At 42.0% G+C, this 16,160-nt stretch overlaps 2 protein-coding genes across 10 annotated transcripts in view; one reads left to right on the top strand and one right to left on the bottom strand.

The window, feature by feature from the left end:
• heph (polypyrimidine tract-binding protein 1 heph) overlaps positions 1–16,160 on the bottom strand; it is a 415,917-nt gene that overhangs the window by 343,513 nt on the left and 56,244 nt on the right. The window lies entirely within an intron of this gene.
• On the top strand, positions 2,702–9,883 carry LOC138187978 (carboxylic ester hydrolase). 4 transcript variants are annotated; one of them, XM_069129306.1, is made up of 11 exons: positions 2,702–3,510; positions 3,812–3,949; positions 4,957–5,131; positions 5,520–5,718; positions 6,208–6,472; positions 6,939–7,107; positions 7,513–7,682; positions 8,133–8,286; positions 8,634–8,726; positions 9,207–9,348; positions 9,486–9,883. In XM_069129306.1, the coding sequence occupies exons 1-11, from the start codon at positions 3,301–3,303 to the stop codon at positions 9,805–9,807; spliced, it is 2,037 nt and encodes a 678-aa protein (XP_068985407.1). In that variant the 5' UTR covers positions 2,702–3,300; the 3' UTR covers positions 9,808–9,883. The 4 variants fall into 4 exon arrangements, with proteins under 4 accessions (XP_068985407.1, XP_068985408.1, XP_068985409.1 ...); XM_069129307.1 differs by having other exon boundaries at positions 8,640–8,726; XM_069129308.1 differs by lacking the exon at positions 8,634–8,726 and having other exon boundaries at positions 2,708–3,510.

The raw sequence follows: 16,160 nt of genomic DNA on the forward strand, positions 1-16,160 counted from the left end.
CATCTATGCTTTTACTTTTGGTTGCCTCTTTTATTCGCAGTTCGTTAAGATACCGTTTTAACGCCGAGGCACCCACTTTGACTCGCAACAGAATATTCAAAACGCCGTATGTTTTCATTTTTGTTTTATTTTAGCGACGATCTTGAACCATCTTCGAATTGACAACGGAAATGCAACTCGAATAGCTGCGACTATCCCGACGAGGATATGCGGTGATTGTTTGGTAATAAGTGCAGTCTCGCGAAGAAGGAAAAAAAAAAGAAAGAAAGAAGAAGAAAGGAAGATGGAAAAATGGATCGTCCAACGATCGGGTGGAACGCTCCTTAACACCAAGTAAGAACGGAAGATAAATGAACGTAAACAGATCGCCGCAAGGCGGTTGCATCGCGGATTTGGTAATCTTACGCATTTCGGTCGAAGCGAGTGGATTAGCAGTTTTCGTTTATCGTGTTTATCAACGAGCTTCATTGGACACGAGCTCGTAAGCACCCTTTACATCAACGTGGATGGTAGTTTGATAAGGGGTAATTAAGTCGCTGGATTAGCAGTTCAACTTAACAAATTTACCGGTTCGTAAGTACTACGGGCTGCTTAACTTTCCGCTTAATTCAATCATCAACGCCAGCCACTCGAAACGACGAATTCCTCTAACGATGCTCGCTAAGTGGAGCGAAAAATGGCAAGAAAATGCTAATGGAATTAATAAAGAGACTCTGAATTTCAATAGGATCGAGAGGGATAGCTAGAATGTTTGCCTATTTACGGGAAATTTACATTATCTTCTATTATCTGTTAAATTCATATTATCTTTCGATCTTAACAAAGAAATAATACAGGATTTTTGCGAATTCTTTGGATAACAACCTCTTACGATGGAATACGCGAGAAAAGTACAATTTCGGCATTGACTCGTTACGCGCGGTGAATCCAAACTTATGTAATGTCACAAGCATTCTTATTAACATCTACCTTGAAATCTTACGTGTTTATAAATATGTGTATTACCGTACAACTTAAAAACTGATAAAATTAATAGTTATTACGATATAAATATGTATGAGAAGCCTAGAAGGACGCGACAAAGCTAAAAAGTAGTCAAAATGTTGAAAAAATCGAAAACATAGTCCACCGCTCTCTCCATACCACGAAACTTCCGCGTGTAAACTTTTTCTCGACAACGCGTTGTTTCCTAAATACGTAGATGGAAAACTCCGATACTAAGTTTGCAAACAAACACGCTGTGCAGATAGAACACCGCATAGGAAGTTGAAGTTCCGCTGAACAAAAAAAGAAACAAAAAAAAAAAACAAAAGAGAGATCTGTATCGAGTGACGCGTAATCGGCGTTAATGACGCTGAGGTCACGACCTTTGACCAACGAACGACGTCAAGAGACGTACCAATAAAAGTAATTGTATTTGTCTCGAATAGTTTCGTTTTACGCGTCTATCCGAATTCGATACCTGTATCGATTCGTTGGAAGAAACGATGCTTGTAAAATATCGCACGCTTTACTTTGCAAGTAACGAATTATTCAAAATTGAAGTTTAGAAAAAAAAACAGCTCGAATTTTAATCTTATCTAAATTTGCTACAATTACGTTTGTTCTCGACCTCTACCCGATTCGTAAACACGTCACCGTTGAAGAGAACACCTGGTAATTTTGTATTTTCAGGGTTTTCATAGCCTTCAAAATTAATGTCGTACTAAATAGTTCGTTTTGTTAAGAAGCGACTTTTTAGCAAACGATATTGAACAAAATTTTACGGATAATTTTCGATTTCACGTGTAAATTCTCAAAAAGTAAGCCGATTCCGTATCATCTTTTAACTGAACTAAATTCCGAGTTCCAATCGTCGTTACATTACCTTACTTAAACGAACATTCCATCTCTCTAAAACTCGAAATGTCGCTTACCGTTTAAAAAGAGAAAAATCTTTCAGCTCCCCTTAAAATTTCAAGTACGTCCACGGCACCTACACGATTCTCGCATCGTTGAACCACGAAAAGCGAATACACCTTGCCAAACACTCTCCCCGCGTAACAAACTTTCGCCAACGTCCTAAGCACGCGCTCCAATCCCTTTCTCATCCGCTTCGTCAAACCAACAAACCAAACTTAACATCTCTCGTCCGACAACGCAACCGTCCAAACCGTAAAACAGCCGTGAAAACCAAATAAAAAGAAGGAAGGAGACCTTTTTTTCTTTTTTTGTAGCGAACATCCAGCTGGATCGATCAATGCCGTAAGAAATATCAAATGTCTGTTAAAAAGTTCGCAGTTAGCCTGCTATCTCAAATAGTACTTAGGTATTAACGAGATCGTAAAACGTACTCGTAAATTTGCCTTGAAACATTTTTTTGATAAAGCCAATAGATAACGAGTTATTTCCGTGTATGTAGCAGGGAGTCTGCGTGGTCCTGCTCCGCACGCTCAAACGCTTTTCCATTAAACGCGCGAACGTTGCGCGAAAACACTGGTGGTACGATCGCGTACAATCAGCGATTTAGTCAGGCGCTAGGGCTTACATGGCTGAAGACGAAAACGTAAACGGAATACGTTTCAGGGGAGATAAGAAGATCGTGGGCTTATTCGAGATATCGACTCGCGACTAGTTCTTTCTTCCCAGTAACATAAATCGGCGGTAAAGAATTGCGCGAAACTCCGGCCAGTATACGCGTACGGTTGTGCGCGGCTAGATCAATCGCTGTCACCGTTTAACGTATTACTTTAAGACTTGTTATCGATATACCGCTTCCGGCTAGATACCGACTACGTATGAATAAACAATCAGCGTAAGTTGTACCAGCGTGATTAGGTGAAAAACGTTGAAACATAATTTTTCTATCGAAGCGTTTAGTCGCCGTTTGGTCCGATGCACGCGCAGCATACCTTTTCAAATTCATCTTCCTCGAGAACAGTGTCTCGCGAGAAAAGTTTGTTATCCACGTTTTCCACTTATTTCCTCTCGTAGAATCGCCACGCACCCAATCCTACCACCCGCAACTAACTATCCTGCTAATTATCTCTGCCACTTATCGCGTCACTTATAAATCATCGTTCGTAATGGGACGATAAAAAAGGGAAAAGAATTTATTCGGTTGGTTCGAGACAAGCGAATTTGGCGTCACACCGCGTTTCGCCAGTGAATCAGCCTAACCGTCCCGTCTATATAACCGACTAGAGTCGCGCGATCGGTCATTGTTGTTCGTCTACGCGCGACTCATCCTCATTCTCATCTGGTGCGTGTACTCGTGCGAAAAGCGTTCGCGAAACGTATAGCCGGCAACCTGCTTTTACAATGACCGATAGATCGATATATAAATATTCGTTCGGCGTTTTGATGGTGTTTTTGATCGTTGCAAGCGGTTCGCACGCGTACAAGGCAAAAGTGACGACTCGATTCGGCCAGGTTCAGGGATTGTTGAGTAGAAGCGCCAGAGGAAGACTCGTCGCGCATTATTTGGGCATTCCTTTTGCTCAACCGCCTGTCGATGATTTGAGATTTAGGGTGAGTTTATATGTAAACATGTTTTATTGTATTGTTATTATTATTATTATATATTAAATTGTATTATACCTTTCTATTTCTATAGTACATCCTACTTTTTCCCCCTTTTTTATAGCGTTCGATAGTATAGCATACCTTTTCATCTATTTGACATACCACAGTATATTACGGATTAGTTGTAATTAATATCGCGAAAGAAGAAAAGCCTGATTTCGATTATATTCTCAGGAATAGGAATTTCCATAGAAATCCGTAGTCCGCCTGTAATAATTTTGGGGACATGATAAAAATTCTTTAACAGAGTCCTAGGCCATGGACTCGTAATTGGACGGAGACATTCTTAGCAACGGAATACGCTCCCGTATGCGTTCAAGTCACCGAACAAGGCCACTTCATCGGAAAGGAAGACTGTCTCTATCTCAACGTTTACGTGCCTCTGGTAAATATTTTTTAGCGTATTAAGCAAAAAAGCGAGGTGAAAATATGAAAATAATAACAGTACAGAATAAACGAGATAAAGGATTGTAAGAGAAAATGAAAGAGGTAGGAAAAACACACGTTGGTAGATATCGTAAAGCGTAAAAATATGCAACTTTGCTTATTCGAAACGGCTACGTTGGTCCTGGCCATTTACCAGGATAAATTACCGTTACAATTGAAAGCGAATAAGTTTCATATTCATAGTATAAATATTTGTATCTTTTAGAGCTTATGGAAGTTCGCGCTCGTACTAATTTCTCGAAAAAGAATTCTATAAATGAAATGAACAGGAGAGAGATTTCTACGACTTTAACCGATCAATTTTCTTCCGAAAATGTTTCGAGAAATTTCCAAAGTATAGAGAACAGCGGAAAAATAACGAACGTATTAATAGAAGAAACAAAGAGGAGAAGAAGAAGAATACGGTGGAAAAGTTTATAGCATTGAAAAAAGAACGTTGACGATGTCGATTGGAATTTGTTTCGAATAAGCGGAAGAAGAATATTAAAATTTTGATATAAATCCTATTCGAAACGCAACGGTATACCGTTTTCGAGTCGATTCACAGCGTGTAACGCAGAATTCGCGCGAAACTCGGAACATATAGCGACGTTTTGCGAAACAAATGGAAGTTTCGTTGAAACGCGATCTCGATTGAGTTGCAAGGTCCACTCTCGGTTTAATGAAATTTAAACGATTCAAGGCGACGCATTTTTCCAGTTGCTTTAAAAAATATCGCTTACTCTGTTCTAGGAAATTCGGAAATTTGATAGCCGGCGGACAGGTTATAAGTTATGATATTAGTTCGTGTCACGATACGATGCTTACTATTTATGAGTTTTTGTTGTTTTCATAGTTTCCGAGAAAACTCTACAACTCTACGACTGTAAACGTTTGATTCGGACAAAAGAGAGATCCTAAAAATTAGACTAAATTAACGAACAATGTCGAAGAAAGTATTTGTAGATTTCAGAGGAGAACGGAGATGGATACGAGAAGAAAAGAGCGCTTCCGGTCATGGTGTACGTGCATGGAGGAATGTACGCCACTAACGGTGGTAACGATCGACAAGTCCCACCGGAGTATATGATGGACCAGGATGTGATCGTAGTTTCGATCCAATATCGTTTGAATATTTTGGGTAATAAGAAATTCGAAAGTTCACGTTTTATCGAGCGAAATTTGGAAAAATGTAAAATTGGCAAGCATGGGATTAATAGAGACGCGTGGAAGGAGAGAAAATTCCCCCGATAATCCTATTTGCTGATATTCAATTTTTCAATTTCTCAATTTACTAATACCGCAATTCTCATTCGCGCAACTTTCCAGTACACCGATCTCCCGATATTCCAACGTTCAATCGCACAACTTTCAGATCGAATTTTTGCTAATATCCAGCTCCTAAATTGCCACGTTTTCCCTCATCACGGAAATACCAATTTTCCAATGCCTCGTTGTTTCGTTTCTCCGATACTCCGATTCCGCTGATATGCCAGTTGCCACGCGTTCACTTCTCGCCGTACGTACAGGATTCTTCGCCACGGCCACCAAACACAATCCAGGCAACAACGGTCTGAAAGACATCGTAATGGCGCTACGTTGGGTGCAAGAAAACATTCGTTGTTTCAACGGCGACCCAAACATCGTGACTCTATGGGGCCACAGCGCAGGTGCCTCTGCCGTGCACTTGTTGGCTGTCACGAACAAGACCGAAGGACTGTTCAACAGGTATGTTAACGATTTTGCGGAGGGACGTTCTTTTCCAACTTACGAGGGAACCCCGACCACCGACCACCGACCACCGATCACACGTTGATCTTCCCGTTGATCAGCCGTTTTTCTTCCACGTATTCAAGCGCGTATAAATCGTAAACCACGAAACAACGTGTCTAGAGATCGAATCAAAGAAAATTAAATTGTCCCTGTGCGTCCCTTTTCTGAAATTCGAATCTTTTTCCGACAAATATAGACGCCTATTCGTGGTAAATCCATCGACGACCTACTACAAGTGTATACCGTTTGCAATCGTTCAGCCTGACGTTTGTATTGGTTGTTAATTGAACCTGTAACCGCGACGTCGATAATCTTCGCGATAACGATCTTTCGTGCAAAAGTTTTACGCAACATTTACACAGGCGTAAGATTAATTTCGTCATAACGGGACAAAGAGGTTATCAGGTGGGACGCCGGAGTTTAAAAATACGGCATTGCCATCAGGTACATCGTTCAAAGTGGAGTTGCTACTAGTCCCACGGCGTTGCTGCCCGCGCATTGGATAAGAATATATTCTTTGGGATCGGCCATGTTAGTCGGATGTCTTCCACAAAGCGAAGAGGAATATACGACGACTGCGCAATCGAACGTGACGCGCGAACAAGAAGAGTACGACGAGGAAGAGCTAAGCGAAGAACAAGAGGAGGAAATGATGCGATGCTTGAGAAAGCTCGACGTCAGAAGCTTCAGAAACACGATGGACTATCATGTAAGTTCTACGCAGAGTGTCCTGCAACACCGATGATGGATTCTGCACATGGAACTTGCCTCGAGTCACAACGAGTTTTACGTTCGAGTAGTTCTATCGAATGATGGAAGTAGTTTCATTTACCTATTTGCAAACAGAACGCAAGGTACGCAAGAAGGTTCAGTTGTTTTCGCGTGCGCAATCCATCGTCGAAGCGGTTCCTCGATACTACCGGATATCTCGCATATAAAAACGAGTAGAACAAAAGTCTTGTTTTCGAGAGATTCGAGATTTTCAAATTTCTGATGCTCGATCTTCTAAGAAACGAAACTTCCAATTTTGGTTATTCCGAACTCCGACCCATAGCGTAGATTTCCATCCGTGGTCGACGATCGTGTAAAGAATTCTGGATATCGAACGCTTCGTCGAGCTTTCGCGAAAATTTCACTTCGTTAAAATTTTCTTCGTTGAAATTTTGGCAAACAAGATAGTGCGGTGGAGTGGCCATTGCTGCATTTTCGCGCCGACGATCGAGGAAGAATCGGACGACGCCATCGTAACGGTGCATCCGCTGACAGCGATAAAGCAGCGCCTGTTCAGAGACATTCCAGCTATTATAGGGGTCACCAAGGACGAAGGACTGATGAAATCGATCGGTAAATTTCGAAGAATTTAAGAAACTAACAAAATTTTGCCTCGCCATGCGAAAATAATAACTAATTTAGTATTTAACTTTATCGATAATTTTCTTTATTTAAACACTTTTTCGCTATTTTGACAATCTCTTCTCATTCGCTTTAAAAGAGACAACGAGCGCTTTTTGTCTTTCTCGAATCGTTCCGAATAACAACTTCTTTCTTCGCGGTATATCATTCGTTCAACAAAGAATAGCAAAGTCCTACTCTCTTTCGCATATTCTTCGTATCGGATCGCCACAAGTAGAATAATTCGCGAGGTATTTTTCGAAAATTACTTCATTCCGTAATAAGGTTGCTGTTCGCAGCGCGATTCAATTACAAGTTTTAATTAATTTTGAAAAAGTTGCTCGTTTCGATTTGAAGCCATCTTGACGAACCCAAGCGCCGAGGACAAAATACTAAATAATTTCGAGATGTATCTGCTCTATTTGCTGGAATATCGCGCGATGTCGAACGACACTTTGGACGCCCTTACGAATTTCTATTTCGACGACAACGTTACGTTATCAACGCTGAGAAGGAATATCACAGAGGTACGTGCGTTCTCCGCTCGAGTATTTTCGATCGACGCCACTTCGAAACTGTCAAACGAGATTTTTCACGTAGATAGTTGAAAGGGAGCCATACTCTTTGGAAAGCTTGCTTTTTCCACAAATTTTCTACCTTTTGATCGTTAAAATAACATCTATTTAAACGCTACTCTTTCAAATAACATCTTAAACTAATAATTTCGCCAACCGATTAATCGAGCATGTCCAATCTCCTTTGGCGAAATAATTCCATGGAACGACTTATTCCATCGTCCGTTATGAATCATTCTATCTATACGACACAGACGACATGGACGACACGGACGACACGTCGTTAATTATCCGAATAAGGATAAGAATGCGACGACGATAAGAATAATTACGCGATTCGATATTAACGAACGCGTTGCTAATAACTTTACAAATCCACTTAGAAACGTATCAATGTTATAGATCATTGGAGATGCCCTTGTCGTATGGCCAACGTATGAAACTTTAAAGTATCAATCGAACGTAATGAATTCGAGTACCTATCTCTATGTGTTTTCGTACGAGGGCACTTTTAGCGCGACTTTTGCCTTCACCGAAGGAGTTCCAAGACACTTTGGTGAGTATTTCGATACCCGTATATTTCGCGCTTTATCAGTCATATTGCTTCTAAGTACATAGCGAATTGTTACGCGAGTTCATATTTTCGAGAACATCGTAATTCAAAACGTAGAATCGTATCATTTGGCACGAAGTGACGGGATAAAAAACGAGCGAATTTTTGCCTCGTTGTTTCCCATAGACGCGGAAACATCGCCGGCTTTCTAACTTGACAAAATTTCTTTATCAGCTTCTTCGTCGAGTATCATTTTACAACCTTTCGGGATTTTGCGACTGCGGTTTCTACGAATTTCCGAATTTTAGAATTTTGAAACTTGGGAATTTTTTAATGCTGAACTTTTCAAGTTTTAGGAGTTTGCGATGTCGGAATTTTGGAACCGTGCGACATCGGATCGTTGGATTTTTGGAATTTTGGAATTTTAGGATTTCCAAACTTTGGTACTCTGGAATTTTTCCTCCATCTTGACAAATTTTAACTATACGCTCGTATACGTAGAAGTATCGTCAATCAAGTACAGAATATTTACATTTCTTTTTTTTTTCTTTTTTGTAATTGAGATTTTTATGAAACGTTATTCTTCAAATTTTCTCATCGTACTGTTTATCGATTTTCATGTTTATTGGCTTACTAATACGTTCGCGCGATTATCACACCCATAGCGATACGTAGAATGCAGCTACTTAATACTATACTAACAACGTAGCGTAATATTTATTAAATTAACGAATTAAACGCGTATTTAAATATTATAAGAATATATTTGCAAGGGGCACGAACTGTATATCTTTCGATAGGGTTAATTTTTTATTTTTTATACGTAAAAAAAGTCGCGAAAAACAAGACGTTGAGCCGCGATATAGCAATAACCGATTCTTCCAAAGAAATGAACCACTAAATCGACAATATGGTACTTTTAGGAGTCTCGCACGTAGACGATTTAAATTATTTGCTACCGATATTCAACAAAGAGTTTGAAGATTACATGTTGCACAATACAGAAAGCGATATAACCGTGATTAATATAATGACCGAGATGTGGGCCAGCTTCGCAGCTAAGGGGTAACGGAAAATAAATATCTTTATTTCCTAATAACAAGACAATTAGTAGTAGAAAATGAGAAAATATCCAATGCTGTATCTTTCTTATCATCTTATTAATAAGCATCTTATCAATAAGCGGATAATTCGTTGTTAAGCGTACCAGAGGCTTGGAGAGTGACACCATGGCCAGATTACAAAGAATCGCAAAAGTTCTTGCAAATTGGAGTTGGAAAACTTCCGGAAATGACGATAGAAAGCGAATTTTTCCCAGAAAGAATGGCGTTCTGGGAAGAATTATCCGCGAATCTAACTTACGACCCGGCAGACGACCTTCGTTTGCCCTTCGAACAATCGATCGAAGGCGATAAGTTTGCCAGTAGCGGTGCTTCTCCACGATACGACGAAATAATGATTTCTTTACCGACATTCCACCTACTATTCGCCTACTTCTTGTCAATTTTAGAACGTAATTGCTAGTATAACGTTGTCGATAACAGACAATGTATTTATGTTGTAAAGTTTATCATATAAAATTTGTTAAATCCACGAGAAATTCATTTCTTTAGCCAATCTCCTCCGATCTTCCTCCGATCTTCGAACATTTCTATATTCCGAATTTTCTTTTATCTTTACTTTACGTTTAACGACCGGACAACAAGAATGTACAAATATCATACGGATAAGCAGATATGTCGAGCGAAGAGAAATATCGTTCGTCGCCACGAATGTACGAATACGCAAGTAGAAAGAACAGAGTCAGATCGACGATGTGAAAGGATCTGCCGGAGGATCGCCGCCGGTTCTATTAAGACGAGGCCCTAATAAACGAAAAGCGTAATGGAATCCGGCGAAAATTAAGTCGGCCACGGCGTGTGGACAGTTAAACGCGTGCATAAAATATGCGCCAACGTGGCGTTCCTTCGCGCTCGGGGAAATTAATCATCCGGCCGCCCCCGTGTTTGTCTTCTTTCCGTTCCGTTCCCCTTTTCCGGCCACGTGAACTCGCCGCGTTTGCGCGCGCAGTAGCGTGCACGTCACCAAATTAAGACAAACGTTCTACCTTTCCTTGCTTTCTCTTCTCCTTCCTTTCTTTTTCCTTTTCCTCCTGCCTCTTCTTCTCTGATTTTACGGCTTTCATAAAATTTTTATTTGCCCGATAAATCTTTGTCAGCGTTCACGGAGGATGTTAAAAAACGGCCGATCTTTCCCATCGAGTCAAAGTAAAATACCATCGTTCGCAAAATTCTACGAAATAAGCACGCGGAAGAAGCGAGTATAGGAAAAACCACGTGAACCGACAGAGACGGTAACTCGACTGGAAATCGACACGTTGTAGCCGCGATTCGCGCGTCGCCGAATTTTCGAAAGGCCACTTGACCGTGTATGTATATGTGTGGTACTTGGCCTCGCGTACACTCGGCCCGAGGAGGCTCGAAATCGCTTCGAAAACGATTATTCGACTGCTGGATAAACAGCGATTCGTCGCACAGCACCGAACTTATTTGTCTATGCAAATGATCGATCAACGATGGCCACGGCCCTCGTGCCTTGTTTCGCTTCGAGTATCCGCGACCACCGTGTTTTTCCTCGCACCTTCGCCGACCAACGTGTCGCCTCCCTTCGTCTCTCGCGGTCTTTTCCATCGTGGTCGTTCGTAGGGGCGACCTTTCTTTCTTCGCTTCACTTTTAACGATTCCAATTTTACATAATCCGAACTGTTCGATCAGTTCGATCGCTAATTATACCGTAATCGTGGACAAAAGATACAGGGTAGAGAAAGAAGGCCTCCTTCGAGTTTCTAGAACCTAGTTGTTCGAGCTTGTAGAAACCTTTCACAAAATTTCGTTGATAACAGCGCGATTCGTGCCTAATTTCCATTAACCAGGATAAATTGAACGAAAAACGATCTACTCGATCGATTACGAGCCAACGATCTCTTGCCCGTGTTCCCTACGCGCATCTAATCATAATAAAATCATAATAAAACGACGTTTTATGCGTACGAAACATCGTTGCAGACTTGCCTCTGCTTTCCCGCCAAAGAATTAGCCGTGTAATACAGCCGTGGCGCCATTATCGCTACGAGAGCGTGTTTCGCGTCGAGTAACGAACGAAATTTCTCCAGCAATTGCCACGGCTTTCCAAGTTTCCAGTTCGTGAAATTCGGATGCTCTTCGTGTCTCGCGATAATGAGGTATTCGCGAATTCGACGCGCAACGCTATAGTAAAGGTAAGCACGCGTGTAATTAGTAAAAGCCCGTGAAAATCGAGACGCGTCTGCCGTTTCTACGAGGCCCCTTTTTGCAAAGTAGAAGAAGACGTCCGAGTATGCCGATCGAAACGAGTTTGCGAATCTTTCGAACCCCGAGAGTCCCGAAACTCCGTGGTTACGAGATATCGAGTCTTCGCGTTTCGAAATCCTCGAGTTTCTAAACCATCGAACGTCGAAAAGTCAATGAACGTTCGGACGCTTTGGCGAACCAGTTCGTATCTCTATTCGTTATGCGCGTATCTTCGTTCGTGTATCGAAGGAAGCGAGCAAGAGGCACATAATGCATCGTTCAAAAGCGGAAATTCCGGCTCCGTCGTTAATTACTTTCACGCCGTGGCAGGGCATTTCATTCGATGAAACGTCTGGCGAACAATGGCAGCCGAGACCGTCGTCCCAAGACTCCCGGAATAAGTTGTTCTTCTTTTCATCGAGAACGTAATATCGTGGTATACAAGCCCTTTTGTCGCCGCAGACGTTTAATTATTCGCCATCTGGAAATTGGCCCCGGCTGGTTTTCACACGCAGCGAATGATCGATCGCCTGTACGTCTCCTTCGAAACGTTTTCTTCGACCTAGTACAACCAAGCGACGCTGGTTTAACGCGTGACAAACGATTTCCTGGGAGGCGATCGAGTTCCTTTTTGGCATCGTTCTTTCCACACCACCGAGGAAAACGTGTTTTTGTCGAGGGAAAATGTTTGCGTCGAGATAGATAGCAGGGCGAATAAGATGTTCGGTTCCTTCGTAAGCATCGGATTATACCTATTCTACCATCGAACGTGTTTTTCTTGCCATCTTCTTTGGTATTTTCCTACAAAGCAGGCCTACGATCATTTTCAATTTACGAATTTTATGAACTTGGAAATTGTAGATTTTCGGAGATTGAACGTTCCAGTTGAATTCGATTTGCAACTTTGAAAGTTTGAAGCTTGGGAATGTCGAGAACTTGGAGATTCGGCTACTTTCATATTGGGAATCTTTGGCATTTCTAAATACAGAGACACTTGCAAAGATCTCGACACCTCGGAAATCTAAAATAGTTAGTAAACTTATTTGCAAAACATCACCGAAATCGCCTTTCTGCGGTTTCACCAGCCGAGAGCGGAGCGACCACGGTCGCAACCTGATTCTAATCTAACCCTAACGCAGTTTTCTATAAAAGTTTAGTACGACAGGTGTGCAGATACTTTTCGTTAGCCACTGTATGCGAACGAGGCGACCAGCATCTCGGAAATTCCCTCGATTTCCCTTTTCTTTCCCTAGTTGGTCGATTCTTGCCGAGTAACCGACCCGAACGGACCGATGGAACGGCCGCTATAATTTTCACGGCGGCGTGTGTCCGTCGACAGAGGCCACGGACTGCCATTGTTGGCCTTCGTAACGAGCGGCAATTTTTGCAGGGTCGAACAATGTGTCGCATTAGCGCATTGTGCTGGCCGGTTCCGCCCGTTCTGTCACGCGACACGGCCATATCGTAATCGATGCTGGCCCGCCGATTTCCATTTCCACTTTTGCTGTTCGGTCCCAGTCGTTATAGCGGCAAGTCGACCGACAATGTCATCGAGACGAGCGAACGTGTCTGGAATTCATCGACCGAACTGTTCTTCCACGGTTGTTATATCGCGCCATCATCTCGAATAATTTCCCGGTAATTTGTGCGCGCGATAATATGGCATTAAGCTTTCATGGCGAGCACTTTTGTCGCTTGCGAGACGCGAAAGCAACGGATCGACGAAATTAATTACGATCTTCTTCGGTCGGCGTCGATGTATTTGAAACGCCAACTTTGCGATCGATCGGCCACGATAATTTGACAAAAACAGCGAGTACGACGCGCGACGACAACGGCGACGACGTTGGGCCGCCTGTCTTAACTTTGGCTGGCAAGTTTTGCCGCTCGCGGCGTACTCTCCCGGATTTCATCGCACGTACGACGATACGTTCGAAGCGTCACAGAGATTCGAAAACATTGTCCCATTGTCGGCTGTTCGCGACGGAACGCGAAACTCGATAAAAGGTCGTGCAAAATAAGGAAAAATATTTCGTACGTCAATCTGTAATAGATATACGCGGTACGTATAAATAGAAGAAAATTGCAGCCGATCGTTTCGAACTTTCGACTTTCGAGTTTGAAATTTTCTTTCCGACGCTATTCCAACAAGCATATTTGAAACATCGACGTCGAATCGGACGAAGCCACGTGGCTCGACACGCAAACTTCGATTAATAGGCTGAATTCCCATGACTGTCGTCGACTGTAAGTCGAGCGACGGGGGTTGCGACGTTACCCCGTAATCCGTTGCATCCCCCAACGAGCAGCCGGTGCAGCACGCTATGAGAAAATGAATATTTGAAAATCTGGAAGGACGAGAGGCGGCGTTACATCCACGTTAGCTTTCCCTAATCCGACTGTATCTAATTCGTTGGTACGATTGCCCGTGGGACCCATCCCGGAGAAATTTCGCCTCTCAAATCGTACGTATTTCCTTCGTTCGTTTCGCGTCGAGGATCGCGAGTCGCTTTGTTTCCTCCTTCCCTTCTCTTCCAATTCCCTCCTTCTGATTCCGATTTCTCTTTCGATTTATTATTTATTTTCGCTATCGCGTTACGTAGAACGTTGGCATTTTCGTTATATACTTTCTCGTTCGTTCGTTCGTTCGCTCGTTCGTTCGCTCGTTTCTAGGAAGAATTAACTTCTTTTCTTTTAGCATCACGTTCCTTGTTTGTCAGTTTATTTATTCGTTTTCCATTACCTCTATCTCTTGGCAAAGTTTCGCTCGTTCGTTGGATACTTTCTCACAGTAGCTACAATTTCAACACGCTCCGAGAAGCAATCTCTATAGATGATGAACAACTCTTATATTATAATTTCTTTTATCGACAAAATTTTCTCGAATTTTGAAAGAAGAAGATTCTGATCGAACGGACGTTTATTAACAAGCGAACGACAAGTTTTTAACGAGACACGAATGAATGTCAAGCTGTCCGCGCGATATCCATCATCGCGATGACTTTCGATCGATAGAGTTTTTGCAAAAGTTCATCGAGTTCGAAAACGACCGGCGACTCGAGTTCCCGTAATCGTCGTAACGATGATTTGTCACTGTCACGGACAATAATACGAATGGACGCAAGAGCGTAACGCAAAATGGTAGCCTGCGGCTTTCATCGTGCGAGTATCGCGGTTCGTAATATCAGCGACTCTCAAACAATGGATATCTTGCACAAAGAGAGAGAGACAATCCTTTCGGAATTTAGCAAATCGAGTCCTTCTCTGTTTCAACGTTCTCGAGTATCGGCAAATAGTTTTTCGTATTTGAATATTTGATTCGACGTTGCCCAGTTGGATGTCTTCTTCGAGTTTTAACGAATATTTGACTTTTTGTACGTCGAAATCTTTTTACAACTTAGTAAATCCCTTCTTTTTCATTCCTATCGAGAATTTCCACTCTCTATTTATCTTTAAGCTTCTCAAAGGGCCGCGAGTAATTTTTCCAAAGTTAAATCCAACGTTCGACGAATATCGCGTTTTAAATACTTTTACGAATAAAACGTTACAAATAAATGCATCGAATTTTATCGCTTTACGATTTAGCGAACGTTTCCTTTCTCTTTCGATGCTTCAACGATGCTCAACGAGTCCGTGTTTAAATGCTTTAAAAATTTAGTAAACGTCCCGTCCTTCACGATTTTGCTGTTTAGCGAATCGATCAAGATAATTCTACGCGTACAGGTAATTCGATATCGAGGTTAAGGCACATTGAATTAGAATGGCAATTTGCTACATTGTCAGAGTCGAGGAACATAGCATTGGAGGGGTAGAGCAGTAATAATACTATCGAAGTATTATTAGCACTGGTGTGGTTGCATCGCTATTAGCACGATAGCGATATTACCGATAGTACTATCGTAACTATTACAACTATCACCAGTGAAATTAATCTGTATTTCGCTAGTTTTTTACCGTTTGGCAAAATTATTAATTATTGATAAATTATTCGTTATTGATCGTTAGTTACTGATATTTTAGGATTATAGAAGAGGTTAGAACAGTTCGTTTCGCGTCTCCTAATCTTGGCGACAAAAAGACAGAGAAAAGAGGAAGAGAGGAAATACTTCTCGCAGCTTTTGCTCTCAACGGATTTTCTTAAAGCTTGAAAACCTTCTTCTTACCATTCGAGAACAGAGTTTCCTGCCGGGTTTCCGTTTCCGTTTCCGGCTGACGTTCACCGAAACGATTGAGAATCTCTGGTGTGCGTAATACAGAATCTGTCTCGAGCTAGTGCTACAGCTACACTGCGGGGCACGTCGAGACAGTGACACGAGATCCGTTCGCGATTCAGAAGCGAAGAAAACGCTGGAGAGACGGATGATAAGGGGGGAAGAGCTTATACGCAACGTTTTCTTGCCCGGGGAGCTGGTTTGCCGGCGTTATACCTGGCGTTTATTAAATAACCGGTAGTACGATCGACAAGTGGAAAGTTATAAACGATAAATGGAAGAAATAATGGGCGAAAAATGTTATACATCTCGGTTAAACGAGATCACCTCCCTTATC

This window comes from Bombus flavifrons, chromosome 16 (genome assembly GCF_040668555.2).
Source record: "Bombus flavifrons isolate JBK064 chromosome 16, iyBomFlav1_principal, whole genome shotgun sequence".
Lineage (NCBI taxonomy): Eukaryota > Metazoa > Arthropoda > Insecta > Hymenoptera > Apidae > Bombus > Bombus flavifrons.

Bases quoted from the DNA above. Each gene is read 5' to 3' on its own strand.
- LOC138187978 (XM_069129306.1), top strand. From the start codon at position 3,301: ATGACCGATAGATCGATATATAAATATTCGTTCGGCGTTTTGATGGTG. The intron at 3,511-3,811 runs GTGAGTTTATAT...ATTCTTTAACAG, and splicing joins TCGATGATTTGAGATTTAGG to AGTCCTAGGCCATGGACTCG. The intron at 9,349-9,485 runs GTAACGGAAAAT...TTCGTTGTTAAG, and splicing joins GCCAGCTTCGCAGCTAAGGG to CGTACCAGAGGCTTGGAGAG.